The sequence below is a fragment of the Arvicola amphibius genome, chromosome 3, assembly GCF_903992535.2.
Source record: "Arvicola amphibius chromosome 3, mArvAmp1.2, whole genome shotgun sequence".
Classification (NCBI taxonomy): Eukaryota; Metazoa; Chordata; class Mammalia; order Rodentia; family Cricetidae; genus Arvicola; species Arvicola amphibius.
This window is the reverse complement of record NC_052049.1, coordinates 18,389,804-18,414,265: the sequence shown is the minus strand read 5'-3', so window position 1 is coordinate 18,414,265 and position 24,462 is coordinate 18,389,804. Positions and strand designations below refer to the sequence as shown.

Genomic DNA, 24,462 nt, shown 5'->3' with positions numbered 1-24,462 from the left:
TTCTGGGTCTTTACATCTGTTTCCATTTGCTGTTGATGAGCCTTCTCTGATGATGGCTGAATAATGAACTGCTCTATCAGTAAAGCATAATATCAATGACGGTCATTTTATTGATACTATATTTTAGATCAGTAGTATTTGGTTTATTATAAGTTTCTGGGCCTTCTACACTCTAATTACTTACCTTAGCAATGTCATGTTTGGGTTCCATCTAAAAGATAAGTAAAGTGAGACTACTTGCTTGAGCTCTCTTCTCCTATTCCTAGCATGTTTTTTAGACAGGAGAGATTTTATTTCAAAGGTTGTTGTGACTATGTTGGTGTTGACATTACTCTTGTGGTAGCATGCAGTTGTTGGGACCAATTAAGTCCTGGCCTTCAGCTGCTCTTCCCTGTCTAGAGCCTTCTAATTGAAGTGACTAAAAGCTTTGCTTTGCCTAGAGGATCAGAGGATGGGATTTTCACCTGTTGGCTGTTGACTGCAGGGTATTTAAGCCTCCATGGTGCTATTAAAGGAGGGCTTTGGTAACAGTGTTGGAAGGTCCATGTGTTGGTCTGTCTCTGCGTGTGTTTCCTCAACCTCTAGCCCCTTGGCCAAAGCTTACGAACTGGGTTCTAGCGCACAGAGCACAGATGGGGGCCGTGGTACGCGGCATGCAGAATAAGTTCTCCTACTAAAGACACTAGAACATAGGGGTTAACTCTCCATGTAGGCTCCAGCTCTACTTAATCTCCATGTACAATGAGTTGTGTGGTTATTACTCTTCATAGTAGAGGCCCACTGTCAGTTTGCAGAGAGCAACCCACTGTCTTAGCAATAGCCTGGATTGTTTGGGTATTTCCATAGGACCCCCCTTTTCAACAATTTGATTGAATGAAATCCAGTCCCATTTCTGGAAGCCTCATTTATTGACAAGGGATGGCAAGTTGAGACTCTGTCATCCAATATTAGGGAACGTCATTAGGATCATCTTCATTTCTTTTAGAAAGTTTCCACTACACCGAGTTTCCATATCATCCCTCAAATGTCCTTCAGTTCCAGCCATTTCTCCTTCATCCTTCCCTAGACTCTATCTCTCTTCTCCCTCTCACCTGATTCTCGCATTCCACCCACCCAATGCCCACTCAAGAAATTTATTCTAGTTCCCTCTCCCACCGAGATCAGTAAATCCCCCATTGACCCTTCTTTTATATCTAACGTCTCTGGGTTTATACATTCCTTATCAATTAGTTAATAGCTAATATACACTCATAAATGAAGACATACCATATATCTTTCTGGGTCAGCATTGGCTCACTCAGTATGATTTTTTTTAGAGTAGTCATTTTCTTGCAAATTTCATGATGTCATTTTGATAGCTAAGTAATACTCCATTGCATAAATGTACTACATATTCTTTATTTTATTGTTGAGCAGCAAGCACAGGACATATACTGGTATGAGCAAGGATCTTTGCCTCTACATAGATTTTAGCTGATTAATTTAAGGGGACTTCTGAGTGTGATAAGTGTGTCCCTGATTCTTGTGCCTGCTAATGTAACTTGAAAAGAATCAATTATTGGTTTGCCATGTCCAACGTTGATAAGATGGTTTTCTTATTGTGCTTTATTTTTTCATGTTTGGTTGTTTACTCTAGAGGGGAGGGGTGGGGAAGGAGTTGGGAGGACAAGATGGATGCCAGGCTAGTCAGGATATAATAGATGAGATGAGAATCTACTCTTAAAATTTTTATTTCTCATATATTACATCCTGGCTGCAGTTTTCCTCCCCCCCCTCCTCTATGTGCAGTTCCCCTCTCCCATGATCTACTCCCCCTCCATTTCCCTTCAGAAAAGGCAGGCCTAAAGGTGTCATTTCAAGTTGCAATAAGTACATACCTCCTCTCATATTGACTGGAAAATGCAACCCAGTAGAAGGAAAGGGGTTTGAAAAGTAGGGTTTGAAAAGTAGTTGAACTAGCCAGAGAGCCCCTGCTTCTGCTGTGAGAAGTCTCACAAGAAGACCAAGCTATATAACCAATACATACATAGGTGAGTACCATGCATGCTCCCTGATTGTCAATTCAGGCTTTGTGGGCTTCTATGAGCCCACTTTAGGTGATTCTGTAGTTTTTCTTGTGGGGTGCTTGACCCCTCTGTCTCCTACAATCCACAGATACAGAATTGATGCAAATAGATCTATTTTTAATAAATTTAAAAAAGAAATCTTCAAACACTTAGATTTGGAGTAGAAATGTTATTTAAATAGCGTGTTACAGATTTCCTTAATATGTGTATCCACATAAAAATTAGTAAAAATTATATAAGGTAATTACTTAAGGTAATTAATACATTATCTAAAATTAAATGTTATCAAGCTTTTTTTGTGATTCAAATTCTCAATGATTTTACCCCCATAGAAGTGGCTTTGAATATTTCTGGATCTCTTTAAAATTTTGAATATGGAATTTTCATTTTTCTATGCTGCTTAAAAAATTAAAGCATATAATTTCAATATGTTTTAAGTATTTATTTAATTTTCAAATTATCATCTATATAAAATATTAATACATTCTAAACATCACAGCATGATGCAATAATTCAGCTGAAGAAATACTCATAACCAATTTCAATTTTTGGAGGAGGAAGAGAGAGAAAGATTGTGCTCATGCATTTGATTAAAAGTATATGTATGCATATAAGTGCATATGAAGACCAGATGTGTCTGACATCTCAATTTGTCTCCACTTTGTTCTTTAAGATGTGATCTTTCAGAGAATGTGGAGCTTGCTTATTTGTCTAGACTAGCTGGCCAGCAAGTAATAGGGGGCCAACTCTGTCCCCACCCTCTTAGTACCAGAATTTTAGTATGTGGCACTGTGCCGTGCCTATATGGCAATGCTAGTGACTGAGTTCAAGTCACTATCTTTCTCCTATCAACATTTTACCCACTGAGTCTCTTCCCTAGCCCATGATGCAGATATTTGGCTTAATGTCTTTTGTACCTTTAGCACGTATTTGTACAGTATGCTGTATAAGGTATCCTGGATAATACATGCTTATTCATCAAAGTATTTTTAAACTTCTTTTAAAAGATTTTTTGTGTAACCAAATTGTATATGATGGTTCAGAAATATTTACTATGATTAAAAGGCCTAATGATTGAAAAAATGTGTAAATATACTTGAATGTAAGTTAATGATTTATGCAGATGGGTAGGTAATAGGGGCTGATATGTGTAGGATGATATAGAAGATATGATGATGTGAGATACATGTAAGTACCTTTCTAAATAGTTATTGAAATTCTTTATTCATGTATATTATTTTACTGTATATGTGGTTATCTTCTGTATTACTCAGGGTCATCAGACAATGAGAACTAGCAGAATGAATATATACATAGTTAGATAGATAGATTGATAGAGAGAAAGACAGACGGACGACAGACAGACAGATGATAGATAGATAGATAGATAGATAGATAGATAGATAGATAGATAGATAGATAGATATAGATGATAGATAGATAGATAGATAGATAGATAGATAGATAGATAGATAGATAGATAGATAGATAGATAGATAGATAGACAGATAGATGGAGGGTTAATTTATTTGAGAGGTTTACTTATAGGCTGTGGATCAGCTAAGCCAACAATGACTTCAAATTAAACAAAGCTCCAAGAATCCAATAATTGCTCAGTCCACAAGGCTAGATGTCTCAGCTGTTCTTCTGTATACATGGGAATTCCGAGAAAGAGGCTCTAATTCTACTGAAGAAATTGACTTGGCAGTGAAGAGGGAGGGAAATCAAACAAAGAATTAAAGCTTTCTTTTTCTACCTCCTTTATTTAGGCAGCCACCAGAAAGTGTGGCCCAAATTAGAGGAGCAACTTTTCAATTCAAATGATCTAATTAAGAAAAATCCCTCATGGGTGTATGCAACTACTTTCAGTGTTAGTTAATATCAGATATAGTCAAGTTGACAACCTATATTAGCTATCCCAATCCACCCCTTGTCTAATTGACACAAAATCATACTGTATTACTTTACACTTAATAAAAACCAGGTCATAATTTATTCTTATATGATATAACTATGCCATGTACAACTTCAAAAACATTCTATATTTAACAGGGCCACAATTATTTCTAACATCATGTAATTATTCCATGTATACCCACAAATGCATTATAAATTTATAATAGTTGGAAATGTCTCTTGAAAGACTCTCTTTTAGTGTTACAATATCATGTGATAACCGCTTACATTTCTTTAAATTGATGCTACTTTATAGAAAACAAAATATTGCTGAAAAATCTCCATTACCACATTCTTAATAAAATGTGTCATAAACAGAAATGTCAGTTGTAATCCTTGTTTCTGTAATTGGTCATGTAATCTTAGCTTGTATGTATTTCTCTTTCCCCCCACTACCCATTCTGTATTTTCTTCCTTCTCAACAGGAAGTCTTGAATCTATTTTGACAGGTGAACCATGACTTCAGTGCTGAAGCATCTGTGCTCTTTGTCATCCTGATTGGATTAAGTTGCTGTAGTTACCCATTGACTATAATTACACGACATGGTAGCACTAAGAGATACCCCAAATGATCTCCTGTGCTCCAGGCAAAATCTTTCTTTTTTAAAATTAATGTTTATTGAGCTCTACATTTTTCTTTGCTCCCCTCCCTGCCTTTACCCTCCCACTCAAGGCTTCCCCAAGGACCCATGCTCCCAATTTACTCAGGGGATATTGTCTTTTTCTACTACCCATGTAGATTAGATCTATGTAAATTAGTGTCCTCATTATTGTCTAGGTAATCTGGGATTGTGGTTTTTGGCTGGTTTTCTTTGCTTTTTTTTTAAAACCACCTATGAGTGAGTACATGTGATAATTGTCTTTCTGTGTCTGGGTTACCTAGACAATGTTGTTTTCTAGCTCCATCCGTTTTCCTCAAAATTCAAGATGTTGTTATTTTTTCTGCTGTGTAGTACTCCATTGTGTGAATGTACCATATTTTCCTTCTCCATTCTTCAATCAAGGGTCATTTCGGTTGTTTCTAGGCTCTGGCTATGACAAACAATGCTGCTATGAACATAGTTGAGCACATGTCCTTGTGGCACGATTGAGCATCCTTTGGATATATACCTCAAAGTGGTATTTCTGGGTCTTGAGGAAGACAAAATCTTTCTTATCTCCATTGTGGAAAAGGAATCTACTTTCCACTTGTTAATTTAGGTGAATCATCCCTCTAATACAGTTACTTATGGTTTAACCTGTTGATTTAACAGCATCATAATCCCAAAGTGGCTAGGGGGATGTCTGAGCTTCTACTTCCATTGAATGTTTGTTGCTCCTTCTCATAAGAATGTTCCCCCACAACACACACACACACACACACACACACATACAAACACACACACAAAACTTGAAACCTCTTTGCCAGTAGAACTTAAGGTCACAATAAGAGGAAGCAAAACAATCTTAAAGTGGGTCATTAGGGGCAATAATGAGTGGAACTGTTCCTTTACTTCCCATTGATTTCTGGACCCATGGCTCCAGGCTATGGGGGGAAAGTATATTATACTAAACTCTGATTCAAAGCATAAACCACATTTTGGTAGAACTTTACCCCAGCCCTCCAGACTGCTGTCACCTAATTAGTACTGTAACTGTGACTTCAAAAGGCCTTTTCATCCTTCTATCAGGTCAGTTCTGGATGGTGGGGTACATGGTAATATTAATGGATTCCATAATTTTGGGATTACTAAGTGGATATTCTAGCTTTAATATGGAAGCTTGTCCAGTTTTTGTAAAGGTATCAAAACTTTCTTTGAATGGTTGGACGAAATATTAATTAAATAAATGGCCTGTTAAAATGAGTTGGAAATACTTGATATTCCTTGGTTTAGTGTTGTTAAAGAATTGTTAAGACTCAGAGAAATTGCAGTTCTAGAATGGGTACAGTCTAAAGCCTAATCCTCCAATAAGGGAAGGCCCAGAAGACATGCCCTTCTCTAATTATATAAAACATAAAATGATACAAGGGACATTGGCACATTTGCAGAGTTTTTTTTTGACACCTATTTGCTAGTGCCAGACCATAGTTTCGGAGATGTTGCTGCTCTACTGAATTGCCAAAAGCAAGGTGATCATAGTTATTGTAATGTTACATCATAGACAAAGGTTCATAATGAGATAACACATAATGAGCAGTGCAGGTAAAGTCATTTTTATGCAGTCATGACAGATATGGCACTGGATAATCAATCAAGGTGTTTCCAGACATGAAATACATAAGGAGTACACTGTATTTTTGTTTGATCTATATAAGCAGAAACATTCTCTAGTGAATAAAGGGAAGGCTACATTGATTCTTGGCACAAGGAAATTTCAATCCTGTGATGAATTTTCAGACTGGAGCCACTTTACAGACAGAGAATCTCTTGAACGAAGGGACGGCCAGGTTCTCATGGGAGAGGATTTAGATAAAATACCTGGAGTTTTGCTGTAGACTTTCTCCAGTCCTTCCCTAGAGAGACCTTTCACAAAGATAATTGTACGCTGGGTAAAAGGAAGTAGTCAGATTTGCTCAGGGTTTTTTTGGATACTGGTTTTGAAGTAATGCTGATTCCTGGAGACCCATAGAATAACTGCAATGCCTCTTGGAGTTAAGGTAATTAATGGAGTTTCATGTGACATCTCATCCAAAGGGTTTCTAAACAAATACTGCAGTTATTTTGCCAGTCCCATAATGTATATAATTGGGATGGGTATATTTAGAAGTTGGCAGAATTTCCATATTTGTTCCTGATAGTGAAATGAGAAATATTGTATTTTGAAAGACTAAATGAAAGCTTTTTGAATTGCCTATGCCAGGAAAAATATTGAACCAAAGACAACCACATTCCTGAAGGAACAGGGACAGCAGAAATCAGTGCCTCCATCAAGGATTTGGAAGATGCAAGGTGCTTATTTTCACCACATCTCCTTTTTCCTCTCCTGTCTGGCCACTGAAGTAGACAGACTAATCTTGAAGAGTGACAGTTGACTATAAAAGTCCCAGTCAAGTAGTGACTTCAATTGTAGCTGCTTTACCAGAAGTGGTGTTATAACTTAAGCAGATTCACACATCTTCTGGTACATGATATACAACTATTGATTTAGCAAATGCTTTTCTCTCTGCTCCTGGCCATAAAGACCACCAGAAGCAATTGCTTTCAATTGGCAGGTCCGCTATATACCTTTATAGTTTTTCCTCAAGGATATATTTGCTATCTACCTGTGTGTCATAAGTTAGTTTGAAGAAATTTTGATAATCTGTCTCTTCAATAAAAAAGTACACTGATCCACTGTATAGCTAACCGACCAAGTGAACAGATAGTAGCAACCACTTTGCAGTTGGTAACACATACTCATATCAGAGGCTAGGTAACTAACCAACCAAATTCAAATGTTTTCTTTTGTTATAGAAAATAGATTCTTGTCCCCATACCATACGTTCTGGCCACTGTTTCCCTTGCTTCTACTTCTCCCAGCTCCTCCTCATACCTTCCCTCTTCCCAAGATCCACTCTTCCAAGAAACTACAGGCAAACACTATAATATAAGACAATAAAACAAGGCCGCAATCCATTATCAAATGGAAATGATAAATACCTGAGCAGTTCCGAAAGGCAGAGGCAAGTTACATGAGGAAATTGTGCAAATGCCTTTACTTTTTACCCCTATTACAATGGCGTCTGCTGCCAAGAATGCACCTAGAGCCTTATGGGATGTGGTCTATGATTGGTTGAACACAGAAGTTTACTGATGCTTCTGCATGCTAAGCCTGTACGTGTACAGCTAGAGTTATTTCCGGGAACAACTCTGAAAGACACTGGCAAAGGGAAATCTGACAGTACGCAGAACTTTTGGGAGTAGACATGCTTATATATTTTGTTTGAATGAAGAAATAACCAGAAACGTGTGATTGTTCAATGATTCATGGACTGTAGCCGATGGATAGGTTGGCTGGTCAGATACTTTGAAAAAGCTTGATTGGAAAGTTGGTGAGAAAGACAGCTGGGTAAGAAAAATGAGGCTAGATCTCTCCAAATGGGTGAAAGATGTGACGATCCTTGGGTCTATAAAAATGCTCATTAAAAGACTACTTCAAGAGACGAGGAGTTAAGTAACCTATTAGTTGGGATTACTTTTTTTTGGGGGGGGGGGGAAGGAAGCATCTTCGTGATCTCCTTTATTTTCTTGTGAACTACAAAGATACCTATATAAATACCACAAACACACAAGCACACACACACACACATGCACACACTTATATATTCACTTATATTTACATCACACAAAAGAAAGAACACATGCACTATTTGTTATTTTGAGGCTGGAATATTTTGTTTAATATAATGCTTTTTAGTTGAATCCATTTTTTGCAAATATGATTTTATTTTTCTTTAAACAAGCATAAAATTCCATCATTATATGTGGCACATCTTTTACTATGTCATTTAGGAGCATGATTAATAAAAACTCAGAGACAGAATTTGGGGTCAAACTTGAAGGTCAGAAAAGCAAAACAGGTATCTCAGAATGAGACTGTGTGTGAGCTGTCTCCTCCCATTTTATATTCCTCTCTATTGCTGGTATTAAAGCTATGCACCACTACCACCTGGTTTCTGTAGAAAACTAGTGTGGCTTCTGGGATTAAAAGTGTGTGTCACCACTGCCTGGTCTTTAAGGCTGATTGTTGAGACTGTTTTAATCTCTGAACATCAGGCAAGCATTATTTATTAAAATACAAATGAAATATCACCACATCATTTTCTTGTAGTTTTCAGTTGTCATTGTCCAGCAATTTTACGTAGGTTGTCTTATAATAGTGCCTTCAAATACTCAACTCTTTCCTCTTGATAGTTTTTGCCATTTTTTTCTTAAAATAAAAATCAATTTCTGTTATGTCCTTCTTCTTACCTTTTATTCTTACCTTTTATTATTATTTGTTGATTATGCAACAAATCATATACTTATTATAAAGAATTATAATATAACTTTAAAAAGAATATAATTCTCCATTAGAATGCTATGAGTTGCTGGGTCATGCTAGTGCATGCTTTTAATCCCAATGCTTCAGAAGCAGAGGTTGGAAAAATCTCTGTGAGGTCAAGGCCAGCCTGGTCTAAAGAGAGAATGCCAGGATAGGCTCCAAAAGCTACAGAGAGAAAAACTGTCTCGAACATCCTTCCCCAAAATGTTATGAATCATCTCATTTTGACCCCTTTGAACTTTACTAATTTTGAATGAGATCAAAGACAAAAATTATAATGTATCATTCATTATTTATTGAATGCATTACCATGCTGGAAATTTGGCAAATGCCACAATAGATACTGATTGCCCTTTCAAGTCCACCAGAGTATGTGCTTAATCAGAGTCAGAAACCTCATCGCCCTCTCTATTTAAAATTCCTTTCTGAAGAAACTTCTGCTTCTTACCAATAAATTATGTACAGTGAACCAAATGGTTGTTCCGTTAGTCATGTTGCTGTGATTTCTTGACATTTCAATCAATTAAAATGTTTTGTCCTTTCCCATACAGTAAGTTAATATTGTTGAACTCTTGCTCTGAATGAGAAATTGTTTAAAATTTTTTTCTCGGGGCTGGAGAGATGACTCAGAGGTTAAGAGCATTGCCTGATCTTCCAGAGGTCCTGAGTTCAATTCCCAGCAACTACATGGTGGCTTACAGCCATCTGTAACGAGGTCTTGTGCCCTCTTCTGGCCTGCAGGCATACACGTGACAGAATATTGTATACATAAGAAATAAATAAATAAATAAATATTTCTCTGCTATCTCTGCAAGCATCAATTTGTAATATGTCCTAATAACATAATTATAATACAATATTATAATGTGTAGTAATAGTTATAACTATGTTAGATATAATAATTATGATATATAATAAAAAAATAAATTACATATTTCTTATGCTATGTGTGTTTTTCATTGTTTTTTGTTTATGTTTGTGGACCACAACTATACAAGGGACCCATAGAGGCTAGGAGAGGTTGTTGGATTTCCTGAATTTAGAATTATTGACATTGTGAGTCACTGTGTGGGATGCTAGAAAGTGAAATTTGATCCTCTGAAAGACAGTCAATGCTGTTAACTTCTGAGCCATCTTTCCAGGCCCAGAAAAACTTTTATTTCTGTTAGTGCTTTAACAGCTTACGTGAAGGATTATAGACCAACTATAAAGTGGAAAAATTTGAAAAAATATGAGTTGTTAAATATTGTAATATTTTCAGAAGTGAAAACATCATCACCGTTATGATCATCTCCTTATCCTAAAACATTTTTCTTTGGTTTTTATTGGATATTTTTAGTTATATTTTGGCCATTACATGTGTAGGTGTGTGTCCCCAAATGTTTGTCCCCATCATGTTCACATACAGCTTCACGTTCTCCATCTCTCCCTTCTAAGCCAGAAGTCAAATTAATAATGTCCACATGTATGAGCATAGTTTAGACCCACACACTAGAACATCCTACCAGGGACTGCTCAGTAAATACAACTGCCTCTCCCTCCCTCCGAAGCCATCAATTCCAACAACCCTGACACTCCATCTCCAGTTTATACAGAGATGTTGGTTGGGTTGATCTTCTATGTACCATATATAAACAACCACAGGTGCTGTGAGTTCATATGAGCATGATCTGGTCATGTCCAAAAGATAGCTTTGCATCCAGTCTTTGCTCTTACAGTCTTTCCACTCCTTCTTCAGTAAATTTTTCTGAGCTACTGGTATAGGGTAGATGACCCCACATTTAGGACTGAACCCAATAAAACTGTCACTTGCTTTCAGCACTTTGACCAGCTGGACTTTGACCAGCTGTGTGCCTCTTAATTAATCACTGTTCATTCTAAAAAGAGGCTTAATGCTATTTAACAGCTCTTTTATATTTTATCCGAGCATAGCCAAATACTTAAGCAAAATTTACTTCCCCTTTATTAGTGGATATAAACTGCAACTATTTCTTGGAAAGTATATAGCTACTGAGCATTTATTTATATGAAAATGAATTCATTACAAAATGAATTTTTATATACATACACAATTATAATGAGCTTGAACACTGTTTCTCTTGGGGAAATATAGTAAAAACCTAGGAAAGTTTTCTAAGTGGTATTCCCATTTCAAAATATCACAATTTGCATATTTATTCATTTATGATAGGCTTCTCAAGATATTTTCTTTTTTTTAAGTTAACAGTAATTATTTATTTTTATCGAATATGTTCTTTTCTTTTTTTCCCCTCATTTTTTATTAAAGATTTCCAACTCCTCTCTTCCTCCTCCCCCTTCCCTCCCCTCGCTTCCACCCATACCCCCACTCCACCCCTCTCCAAGACAAAGAGCCATCAGGGTTCCCTTCACTATGTTAAGTCCAAGGTCCTCCCAGCTCCCCCTAAGTCCAGGAAGGTGAGCAACCAAACTGACAAGGCTCATAGTGAGCCCGTCCATGCTGTAGAGTTCACGTTCATTGCCATTGTCCTTGGTTTCTCAGTCCTCCTCCACCGTCAGCCACATTCAGAGACGGTGGAGGAGGACTGAGATATTTTCATTCTTAAACACGAAAATATGTAACACTTACCTACAGTTTTAAGCAAAGTTTGTTGGTTTAGACATTGTTTGAATTCTATTCTTTTATTTATTTTGGTGGGTATTAACAATTAGAAACGTACAGTAAATTGAATCATTCCATCTACCTGAGAGAAGCTGGGGAAAGTTGTTCTTGATTATATTCCTTACTTTCTGAGTTGAAAGATTTACTTTGATCAGAGATTCTCAACCTCTGGATTTGGATCATTCTTTCACAGGAATCGCCTAAGATCACCCAAACACATATTTACATTACAATTCATAACAGAAGAAAATTTACATTTATGAATTAGCAATGAAAGTGTTATGTTAGTTGAGGTTTACACAACATAAAGAACTGCATTAAAAGGTTGCAGCATTTGGAAGTTAAGAAACATTTCTTTGGATTAAATAAGCTTTATAGTAAATAAAACTATATTATTCTCCACCTAGTAGTTATCAGTGTTATTTATACATTTCTATTAAATGTTTTCAATAAAATATCCTAGATTTCTGCTATAGTGTAAAACAATTAATTCATTATTAGTACATTTACATTGCTAATCATGATTTCTAATCTCTGAATACTTTCATAATTTTTCTGTATTAAAATACACTTTATGGAGGCAAAGGCAAGTGGATCTCTATGAGTACGAGAACTACCTGGGCTACACAGAAAACAAGAAAAAAAAATTCACTACAACATATGTAATACATTATTCATGAATACTCATAATTTCTGAGTATTTGTATATATCTTTTCTAAGTATGGTAACATCCTGAGGATTAAATTTCAGGAGGATGTTTTTGGTTTAAAAGATTCACCCTTTCTTCATTGTATAGAATGATGCCTGGTATACTTTTAAGTTTTCAGTTCTTGTCAAACTTCAAGCTTGGGGGTAGGGGATGAGATGCAGTTTCACTTAATTCCTCAAGAATTATGATGCTATTAATCACATCACCAAGCCTGCTAGCAAATAAAGCTGTACCTGGAAATAAGATAGAATACAGCAAAATCCATTACAATACTAGATGTAATGAGACCATTTTTAGACACTCAGTGAAAGTGGGAAGAAAAACCAGCAATAAGGCAACAAGGACTGAAGAAGTATGGTTGGAGCACCAGGGAGAGGATGAAATCAGCATCGGGAACACATTCTAAAGGAAAACTTAGGGAGCTATTTTTCTTCTACCACCCAGAAAATCTGTTTATCAAACCTGCTGGCTTCAATATAAATGCTACTTGCCATATGAATTTACTGTCACAGTTAACAGCTGTTGCCACCATTGCTTCACCTCCTCAGTTAGTATAAATCTCTCAAATTAAAAGGTTACTTATAATCTCATAATTTTATGCATTTTCAAAGAACATCTTGCCTCAATTCACACCTATTTTATGTTCAACATTTATTTTTAGAAGAAATTCAGTTGCCTTAAAAATAAAATTAAGTAGCAAAACAAATTTATTGGCAAGAGATTGATTTAAGTTTTAGTAAAGGATACATAGTCCAAACTGAGGTGCAAAGAATCCATGGGAGCATCAATACACAGAGGGCTTCGAAGATTTCTTCATTTTTCTGTTGTGAAAAAAGAAACCTATCCAGATGCGGTGGTGGAGACTTTAATTCTGAGACACAGGTGGCTACGGCATGAGGATGACCACTATAAGATTACTTGGGGTCTACATAGCAATCATTAGGATAGACACTATCTATCTATAAATAATAACACTGCTCTGAAATTAAAATTATTAATCTCTGTAAGTTATTCTTATTATTTTCCGGTGAAACTATTAGTATCTTTATTATATAGTCAGCAACCATTCTAACAATTAAAATTTTCACATTATACAGTTGTGAGAAACATATTTCTTTTTTTTTTCATTCTCATGGTTTATTTTTTTTTTATATTTAAAAATTTCCATCTCCTTCCCTCCTCCTCCCCCTCCCTCCGCTCCTCCTCCCCCTTCCCGCCCCTCCTTCTCCCCCTTCCCTCCCCTTCCCTCCACCCATACCTCCCCTCCCTCCCTCTCAAGGCCAAGGAGCCATCAGGGTTCCCCACTCTATGCTAAGTCCAAGGTCCTCCCAACTCCCCCCAGGTCCAGGAAGGTGATCGATCAAGCTGAGAAGGCTCCCACAGAGCCCGTCCATGCAGAAGAATCAGAGCCCAGGGCCAATGTCCTTTGCTTCTCAGTCAGCCCCCGCTGTTGGCCACATTCAGAGAGACGGGTTTGGTCGCATGATCCATCAGTCCCATTCCAACTGGAGTTGGTGATCTCCCTTTAGTTCTGTCCCACCGTCTCCATGAGTGACCGCACCCCTCACGTTCCTGACTTTCTCCCTCATGTTCTCGCTCCTTCTGCTCCTCATCAGGACCTTGGGAGCTCAGTCCAGTGCTCCAATGTGGGGCTCAGTCACCTTCCCCATCTGTCGCCAGCTGGAGGTTCCCTCACGGTCCTATCTTTCTCATGTTCTCCCTCCTTCTGCTCCTCATCAGGACCTTGGGAGCTCAGTCCAGTGCTCCAATGTGGGGCTCAGTCACCTTCCCCATCTGTCGCCAGCTGGAGGTTCCCTCACGGTCCTGACTATCTTTCTCATGTTCTCCCTCCTTCTGCTCCTCATCAGGACCTTGGGAGCTCAGTCCCGTGCTCCAATGTGGGGCTCTGTCATTTTCTTCATCTATCGTCAGGTGGAGGTTCAGGTTTCCAGGGAGACGCCCCCAGTTAGTTCCTTGGGCAGCTGAGGAGAGGGAGCCTGAAAAGGCCAGTTCCTATAGCCATACTGATGAATTTCTTGCATATCACCATAGAAACATATTTCTTGAAAGAATCACTTATGATGAAGAAAGTAAATCTGTAGCTGGCTACACTGAGTTAATCAATGAAAATATGACTTAGAACTTTACACATTAAAACAACCCCTACCCATCTTATGTATGACTGCAATCTCTATCTAGCATGTCGTAGGGGAAAACACAGGTATTTAAATGTGTTTAATGTTTTATTATACAACATGAAATGAAAACCATATTTGAGCTCAGATTCTACAGGTGAGTTATTGTGTAATGTTCTTGATTTTTATGTCACCCATATAAGTGGTTCCTTTCTCTGAGGGAAGCTTTTCCAGAGAACGTTTATGCCAGTGCTATGTTTCAAATAACTGTTCAAATTTCAATGAAAGAAAATCAATAAAACACTATTGATTTTATAAACCAATTTTAGGGACACATAAATGATTTCTGTGCTAAGTGTTTGGCACATTTTTTTCTTCTCATTAGCAGTAATTCCTTCTATTTATTAATAATTGGTTACTCGGAATGTCCTAATTCTCTGTTGAAAATAGAACATGGATGGTATGTAAATGAATAATAACTCTGAACTTTAATAAATCATGAGACACCATTTTCACTAAGGGTAATGTTGAAATATAGACCAGAAAGTTTGCACTGTTGATAATAAAGAGTGTGCATATTTCTACATTGTCAAAGTGAGTCTCCTCCATGAATTCATAACCTGAAAAGCCTTGCCAATTAAGATTAAACTGAATTAGAAGACTGGCGTGTGCTGAGAAATAATTTTGATCTCCCATAAGCTACAAGAGAGTCAATTATTGACTTTTATAATATTAGAATTATTATTTATTTTTTTCTTTCACCAGAGAGTCCTTATATCAATATCTAGGAAAAAGCAATTGGGAACAAAACAGCTGTTTTGTCTTTTTTGACCTTTATTACAAGCAGTGAAAAAAGATATAAGAACTTTTGTGATGGGATCAGATATTGGTTAACTATATATCTTTCACAGCAAGGAAGACACAAATTTGCAAGGCAATATTGTGGATTGCACTTTATTCAAGATGAATATATTGTTATATTGTTTTGATTTACTTTCACTCTTCATAGAAATGTTTTTGTCTTGTTTTTACCTTTCAAATTATTGTAACAGCACTTGGTAAAATTAAGGGAGTCAGAAAATTAAAAAAAAAAAAACAACAAAACCAGTTGTAGATAATGTTATCCCCCTCTGAACCATCCTTCGGAAGGTTATAATTCTGGTGACTGAGATGATCAATGTATTTATGAGGCGTGAGCCTCTCGTAGGTCCACGGGTACACTTGTAATTCTATAACTTGGAGATAAGAATAAGGAGAATAGGAATGTCAAGGTTGTCCTTAGCTAAGCAGCGAGTTCAAGGGAAACCCAGGCTTCGTGAGACTGTCTCAAAACCATACTAAAACAAAATAAATAAAGTAAATAAACAAATAGGCAACTTTTTTTTTTACCTTTTCTCCTCTCACATGAAACTGTTCAACTTTCTAAGAGATGCAAAAACTATAATGAGACAATATCAAAAAACACTGAGATAATTATAAGTTATTGTCAAAATAAATTTAACAAGTACTTTCATACATTGAATTAAACAGGCAAAATTAAATTCAAGATTTAATTTACAAGGTTAAAGAGATGTTTTAGTGATTAAAAGCAGTGCTCCTCTAGAGAAGCTGGGTTTTTTTCCCAGCATCAACATGGTTGTTCTCAATTTTCGGTATTCCTGCTCCAGGGCATCTAAACCCCACTTCTTGCCCCCACAATTGCCGAGAATGCACGCAGCACATTAACGTGTTCATGAAATAAAAACAAATAATGCTTAAAAAACTGAATTTTCTGTTTCTATAAAATTGTATACTTCCTATATAACATGGACATATATGCATTACATACGACAAAAAACAAGGAACTACTGCTGGGTTTCCTTTCTGTGTCGTCAGTAAAAGGATTGTTGAGGATAAGGTAGGAGAACTCCAAATTGGACGTCAACCTGGGCTATATAAACACACATGCCTCAAAAAATAATGCCGTTAATTTTAAGATGAAGGCGGGAAGGCTAGTTGTTAAACTACATGATGAGCGGCCATCCCCAGCTGCTTGAAACCCTGTCTGAAAACAAATACATAAACAAGAGAACAAAACTACAAAGTGAAACCAAACAAACAAACCAATGTAACGACACTAAAATATACAGCACTTCCAAAACAGATCAAAAAATTCTTTTAAGTGCCTTTGAGGAGACACGTAGAAAAGTGAGCAGTGTACCCAGTGATGGCTAGATAGTTCTTTTTTGTTGTTCTTGTTTATTTCTTGACCCCACTACAATCATTTTTCTATAACAAATTTAATGCTGGGTTATGATAAAAATAAGTCAATCAAAAAGCAATTAATATTTTACTTAATGTTTACACAACTACCCAGGAGTATAAGTAATGGCTCCAAACACATTCACCAACATGGTGGTCATAATGGAACAGTCAGAGCCTCGAACTGTTTTCATAGGGATGAAAATGCCGAAAAGATGCCGTCATTTTACAACTCATATTTTTGCCATATCATATGAGATTTTCCTCCTGTAAACTGATGAAATAGAGAACGATGTAAGTAATTTCAGATAGGTCTGAATTTACAAGTCTCTTTTCTGTCAGATAGGTCTGAATTTACAAGTCTCTTTTTCTGTCAGGTACTCTGTTGACCGACATACTGATATGGAACGGGTTTTCAGTATTCACTCAGAAAATGGCTCTATCTTCACTCTGAAGCCGCTGGACAGGGAATCATTCCCTTGGCACAACATCACAATTACAGCCACAGAGATAAGTAAGTTGAGTTATACCCTTCTAAACCTATGTTACCATAGTAGCAAATAACAGACAGAAAATAGACTCTTCTGTGACATTATTATAACAGCGGTAATATCTATGAAATAATTAATCAGATGATGTTAGTATTTCATGTAAATTTTTATTTAAAGATAAATTATTTTAAATAACTTTTATATTTATTTACAAGTAGTAAAGGATTTCAATTGCATTTTGCCTCATGAAAATCATATAAGAGCTTATAGACATCGTCAAATTTACCTTATTAAACACAACTATAATTTCTTTTGTATTATGCTTTATTTTGGGGCCAAGTAATAAAGATATTTGCCATCCATCCAAACGAGCTAAAGAATACAGGGATTGATCAGTCACTTGATTACTGATGCTGATTGTGGCTTTAAAGCTTCCTTTATAAATGGCATTGAAAACTGACACCAAGTTTTTCTTGCAGATAACCCAAAACAAAGTAGCCAAATTCCTGTCTTCATCAGAATTCTTGATATAAATGATCATGCTCCGGAATTTGCCATGTACTATGAAACATTTGTTTGTGAGAATGCAAAATCTGGCCAGGTAAATAAAGCTATTATAAACTTTATAAACATATCTTCGGCAAGACAGGAGTCAATGCTTTGCTTGTATGAAATTTTGTTATACTGATATTATATTTCCTTTATGTATAGTTACTAAAGCACTCACAATGATACTTAAAATATGACTTTCAAAAACACTTTTTAACATGACAACAAGAAAATAAATACATTTATAACATGTCCAAATGTTCTCACATAGAGTTATACGTAGGCTGATTGTGAGTTATATTTGCTAATGTCTTAAGCATACATTTTAAATAAACATTGATATGTATTAAATATTTATATTTTAATATTCAATTGTAAATTGCTTCCTTGTTTATGTTTTGCTGCATTAAGTAACTTAGAAAAGTATGGCTTAATCTAACTTTTTTTGTAATTGCAAAATTTCAATTCTACTATATTTTAATACCTAATTTTGTTTTTTGAGGGGCTTGTTTTAAAAATTTTCTCGTAAGAAAATAATATAATCATGCAAATAAAAAAGTACAAGAGATTAGAACTTTAGAAAAATGATAAAACATTATAAATTGAATTAATCAATTTCCATTGTTCAAGTCACCAGGAAGAAAAACAATCCCTGAAGTACCTAATTAACTTTATTCAGAGATAATTTTCAATATTGATTAAATGCTATCTTAGATGAAAGCAATAGAGCCATAAAAACACCACCTTTGGTGTGTTTTTCCAAAAATGATACATATGTCAAATTTTTAATTATATAAAAATAAGACTGTTGCCTTAGCAAATTATAGCAACTTAAAAGATCTTAGATAAACTAAGCTCTGTTTATGTTTTTGCAGAACAAAACTAATGGTTATGTTTTGATTTCAGTTGATTCAGACAATAAGTGTCATGGACAAAGATGACCCTCCCAGAGGACACAAATTCTTCTTTGAGGCAGTGCCAGAATTTCCACTTAACCCAAACTTTACCATTGTCGACAATAAAGGTAAAAGATATCTATAAAACTCTAAAGTGTCAATTATTAAGGGGAAGAATTGAAATTGAACATGAAGCAAGGTGTTGCATCCTCTTCTGTCATTCCAACACCTTGGAAGTGATCTCAGGACCATCAAGTATCTCAAGGTCATTTTCTAGGTAGGGTACTTGAGACTAGCCTAGGCTAAGTGAAAACATTCAAGATTACAGAGTGGAAGAATGTCGGCAAGGAACCAGAGAAGGAGGAAAAGAGAGATGAATGGAAGAAAGAAATGAGTACAATGATTTTTTTCTAATATTCTTTTTTTTTCCTTTTCAGATAATACAGCAGGAATCATAACTCAAAAAGATGGGTACAGCCGCTCCAAAATGAACACCTATCTACTGCCAGTTTTAATCTTTGACAATGATTACCCTATTCAAAGCAGCACCGGTACACTCACTATCCGTGTGTGTGCATGTGATAACCAAGGAAACATGCAGTCCTGCAATGCAGAGGCCCTGATGCTTGCTGCTGGCCTGAGCACTGGAGCGCTAATTGCAATTTTGCTTTGTGTCGTCATCCTGCTCAGTAAGATACACATCTCTCAAACCTCCTCTCCCTAAGGTCTTCTTCTCCATTCCCCAGGCATTTTATATGAAATTGTACACATGTAACATTATACAAAATTATTCTCAATGTAAAAAAAATCCCCTATTTTGTTTTTGAGAGAAAGGACTACTTGTCTAACTGTAAAACAAAGATATAATAACAGAAGAGTTACAATTATAGCATAAAGGGAATATGACCACAGGTTTATGGGCTTAATTTAATCCCATCACATCTGTTCAACTAGGTAATGATTAGAAAACAGGTGCATCCCTTTCCTTGTGTGTTTGCACGGCTTTGTGTATTTTTCCAGGTCACATATAAACATATAGCTATGTGTGGAGCCTTGACATCAGCATCTATTGATTTTCACCTTGTTTTTGACACTGGATAGATTACAAGACCTGGAGCTCACTGATATACCTCATAGCCAGTTAGAGATGCTCTGGGTTCCTCCTCAAACTCCTAAAATTAGAATTCCAGGACTTTATCATCATGTCTGGCATTGCATGTGTCTGGTGGGAATCAAGACTATTAGTGTCATTCTTGTCAAGCAAGCTGATTATTTATTGAGCTGTTTTCCCCACCTCTAAATGGCATTTCTAAAATGCATTAATGCAAATCTTCTACCTTAAAACTCTTTATTCTAATCTTAAAAGTACGAATTTTTCACCCTTAAAATTTTTTTTACTAACAATATAAAATATGTAGAAATATATCAGGCATTGATGAAAGCACCTTAAAATATTTTCCTCAGAGAAATTTTAAGACACACACACACACACACACACACACACACACACACACACACACATATATATATATATATATATATTCACAAAACCTCAGCCTTTATAATGTCATTATGAGAGGGTAATCACAAATGCCCCACTCAGTATTTTTCAAATTAAATAAAGTTTCTGAAAGAATATATTTTATCTAAGCATTCACCAATACAATGATTTAATTGAATCAAATGGTTGTTTCACTGAAAACCACTCCAAAAATTATTTCTATAAAATATTCATCCAAAAATTTTGCACTAAGGGCAGGAGACTTTGCCAAGCTTACGTGCTAATGCTCATGTGTGCTGGCTTATTTTCACCATAAACCTTTCCAAGCTCTGTGGATAAAATCTCTCTGGCCAGACATCTTTGTAGAACTTCACTAAGGCTTTGAATAAAGTGAATGGAAAATTTATTTCATTTAGCATCATCCAGCTATTTAGAAAAAAAAAATGAGAGTGGTTTTGCACTTAAGACACATTTTTTGTCCAGTCTAGGGATGCTTGAAACTTGATTGTGGAAATGAAACCTACAGCAAGAATTTTGTAAATTTTGACCTTAGAGACCCCTCTGGCACTATGATGAATCTTAGAGATTTAATTACCATAATATCTTAATTTAGAAGAATGTTGTGAGTATAGCTCAGGAGTAAAGCATTTTAGCATTGCTAGGGTTAACATCAGTTAATGCAAAACAAAACAAAAATAAGTAATAAAGTCTGTATGAATAAAATGCATAGTAGTAAAAGAATGTCTAGAAAATTAATGAAATCTTTTAAGTTTAAAAATACCCATCAAAATGATAATGCTATTAAAAGGGTCTATGATTTCTTTTGATTTACTACTCACATAACCCTGTACTTAGGAATATAATATTCATAACATAAATAAATGCTACATTCTATTTATACATTAATAAAAATATTGATGCAGTTTTCTATGTAATAGCCTCATTACATTAGTGTACATCAAATGTTTATTTCTATCCAGTAAATGAAGCAAACATTTCTTACCTAGCAGAACAGAGAGGAAAGTAGATATTAATGACTCAAAGAGCCATTCATGTAAGGTAAAATTCATTCATGTCTAGGGTAGATAAGATATGTTTACTGATCTATTATCTATTTATAACATTTAGAAAACAAAAATACATTTATTCAATTTTAAATTGCAAAATAAAACTATTTCTAGTACATGACTCCATTCTTAGAGAATATTCAACTATTTAAGATTTTTCTTCTTTAATAAGAAATATTATAGTTTTATATGTTTTAAAACAGTAACATTTTATTCATTTTTAATAGCTGCAGATGAACCTGAATGAGGTTAAGTCCCCAATCTGTTTTTCATTGGAGTTTATCTGAGGTTAGCAATTGACCTGGACAATGGTACAGTGTATTCCCACCATGTTCAAGGCTCAACACTCAATGAAAAGTACTTCAACATAGAAAAATTAAATCAGAGTACAACAAAGGCAACAGAAAATTTGGAGCTAAATTGTTTTGTTATTTTTAATGAAATATGCATGCTCTTACCTCCTTTTTCTTCTACCGTTTGAGCCAAGATCTCAGTAGGCAGCCCAGGACAGATCCAAATATTCTTACTGCTTTAGGTTCTAAATTGCTGGAATTACAAACATGCATAATCAAGACTGGCTCAGAAATAATTTTGGCAAATATTGGACTTCTTAAAAATAAGTGAAATGTAGTGTTCAATTTCCTGTTTAAATAAATTTGTGAGAAAATTTCAAGATTTGATTTTTTTCTCATAATTTTTTCTTACAATATATTTTATTATATTCTGGTTTAGTTTTTTATTTTTCTCTTGCATAAATAAGATAATTGATTAAGTTTTAATATCAATTTAATAATTGAGAATTCATATAGATTTTTAATTTTCTTAAAGCATTCTATAGGAGCCAAGGAGAAAACTTTCTTGGTACAATGCTTTTCATGCATATCTCGGGACATGAAAACCAGCACACAGAATATGTGGGGTTGTGTGAGCACATCTTTAACCTCTCCTGTCCTTTGGGCAATAGTTAGGAGGGAGACATGAAGGAAACCCAGTCTAACCAAATAGTGATTTCTCAGTTCAGTGAGAGACCCTAATTCACATCGTAAAGAATGACAAATGAAAACCTCAATATTAACTTGCAGACTTCACACATATAAATAAATGTACATATATAAAGAATGCATCTGATTGTATAAGAAATAGGAAAAGAAGATTGTCAAATATATACATTAAATTTAATTCAACTTCTATGAGAAAAGCTGTGATATTACAATATGAGGAAATGCTTAATTACATCCATGAAAACACACACAAATAAAAAAATAGAATAACATATAAATAAAACAAAATTATAATTTTAGTTTCAAAATCCCAATGTAAGTTTATTAATTATGAATGGTTTCAGTAAGACAAATCCAATTGTAGCTGCCTGATACATAAGTGCAAATTAAACTTGGCTTGAAATTTGAATATTATATTGAGGTCTTAAAAGTTGCATTTTAGATTTTCCACAAATTTCAAAACCTTTACACTAAAGCAATTTAAATAAATGTTTGCTCAATATTTAATAAAATAAAATCATTAGTCACATATTATATACATGTGCATATGTGTAAAATAAATATATGTATATATAAAATTGTCCATTAATATGAATCTATATGAGAGACTATTTATAAACATGGCCTAAATTTTTATTCATAGAAATGAATAAATAATTATTTTCTTAACTTTGAGATAAATGTATGTTCGGTAAGAAGAAGAATGCTGTTATTCTTAGTTGAACAAGTGCAGTAATTTACAAATAATATCTTTAATACCCCAAATCAACAGGCTTTGAAATGTAATGCTTTAATTTATTTAATTATTACTTTAATTTAATTTTACTGTTTTTATTTTAAATGGTGCAGTGTTTCCCTTTATTGTTCTAATTGGATAGTTACCCATGTCTTCAGATGTTCATCTAAATTTCACATATACTAGAATTATGTATATTCTCTCTAATCATGAAGCTTACTGATTGGATCACTTCATCTCTCATCAATAGCTCTAATCGTGCTGTTTGCTGCATTGAAGAGACAACGAAAAAAGGAGCCTCTGATCATTTCCAAGGATGACGTCCGGGATAATATTGTGACCTATAATGATGAAGGTGGTGGAGAGGAAGACACCCAGGCTTTTGACATCGGCACATTGAGGAACCCGGAAGCAAGAGAAGACAGCAAACATAGAAGAGATGTCATGCCTGAAACTATTTTCCAGATAAGAAGGACTGTACCCTTGTGGGAAAATATTGATGTACAAGATTTCATCCACCGGAGATTAAAAGAAAACGACTCAGACCCAAGTGCACCTCCTTACGACTCCCTGGCCACTTACGCCTATGAAGGGAACGATTCTGTAGCCAATTCGCTCAGCTCGTTAGAATCTCTCACTGCTGATTGTAACCAGGATTACGATTACCTCAGCGACTGGGGGCCTCGGTTCAAAAAACTCGCAGACCTCTATGGGGGTGATGACAGTGACCGCGACTGAGTCCTGTGTGGCTTGAACAACGTTAGTGGAAATACCCTTTGATACCAGATTGAGTGGCCTGTTTTATCCTTTTTTTGGAGGAAATTTTTAACAACTCCAATCAGTACATAGTGTTGTCTTAGTAAGGCTTTGTTTAATCGGTAAGTTTCTGTGAATGAGTATGAACGACATAGATTTTAAAACAGTAATAAGAACATTTCACCCTCTTTGCCTATTGAGCTTGGAAAAATATATCACATTAATAATCAATAAAACAAAATCTTCAAAGGCTTTTTGTGCCTTGTCTTAGTATAGGAAATTTATAAACGTTTTCTTAACTGGTTGTCAGCCACATATACTATGAAATTATACATTGTGCAGCAGCTTTGTAAATTAATTGAAAGAAATATACCTAATGATCTAGGAGTGACTCTTACTGCCATATTTATTTAGCTGAAAGACGTCTTTGTGTTAATTCACTCATATTTTTATAAGTGTATATTTATATTTTTGTATTTTTATGAAATAAATTGATATTTATAAAAATGAATTTCATTTTCCTTACTTCCTTGGAGCAGTTGATCTCACAGCAGAAGTGTTTTATCTCTCTGAGTGTAAAACACGATTTACTCAGGGAAAAGTGGTTCAGAAATAACTGGAGAAGACTCCGATGTAATCTGAGATAGCTCTAGGGATGAACTCAGCTATGAATTGTTCTTCCTCTGTTTCAACTGTTTAAGTGTGGACAAAT

At 35.3% G+C, this 24,462-nt stretch overlaps 1 protein-coding gene across 1 annotated transcript in view; it reads left to right on the top strand.

Moving 5' to 3' along the window:
- The window catches only part of Cdh9 (cadherin 9), a 111,561-nt gene extending 87,427 nt beyond the window's left edge, over positions 1-24,134 (top strand). Inside the window, exons 8-12 of the mRNA XM_038322448.1 lie at positions 17,131-17,267; positions 17,724-17,845; positions 18,700-18,817; positions 19,127-19,378; positions 23,245-24,134. Of these exons, the coding sequence (XP_038178376.1) occupies positions 17,131-17,267; positions 17,724-17,845; positions 18,700-18,817; positions 19,127-19,378; positions 23,245-23,732 (1,117 nt within the window). The 3' untranslated portion in view covers positions 23,733-24,134. The remainder of the gene's footprint in view (positions 1-17,130; positions 17,268-17,723; positions 17,846-18,699; positions 18,818-19,126; positions 19,379-23,244) is intronic.
- The last annotated feature ends 328 nt before the right edge of the window (positions 24,135-24,462 follow it).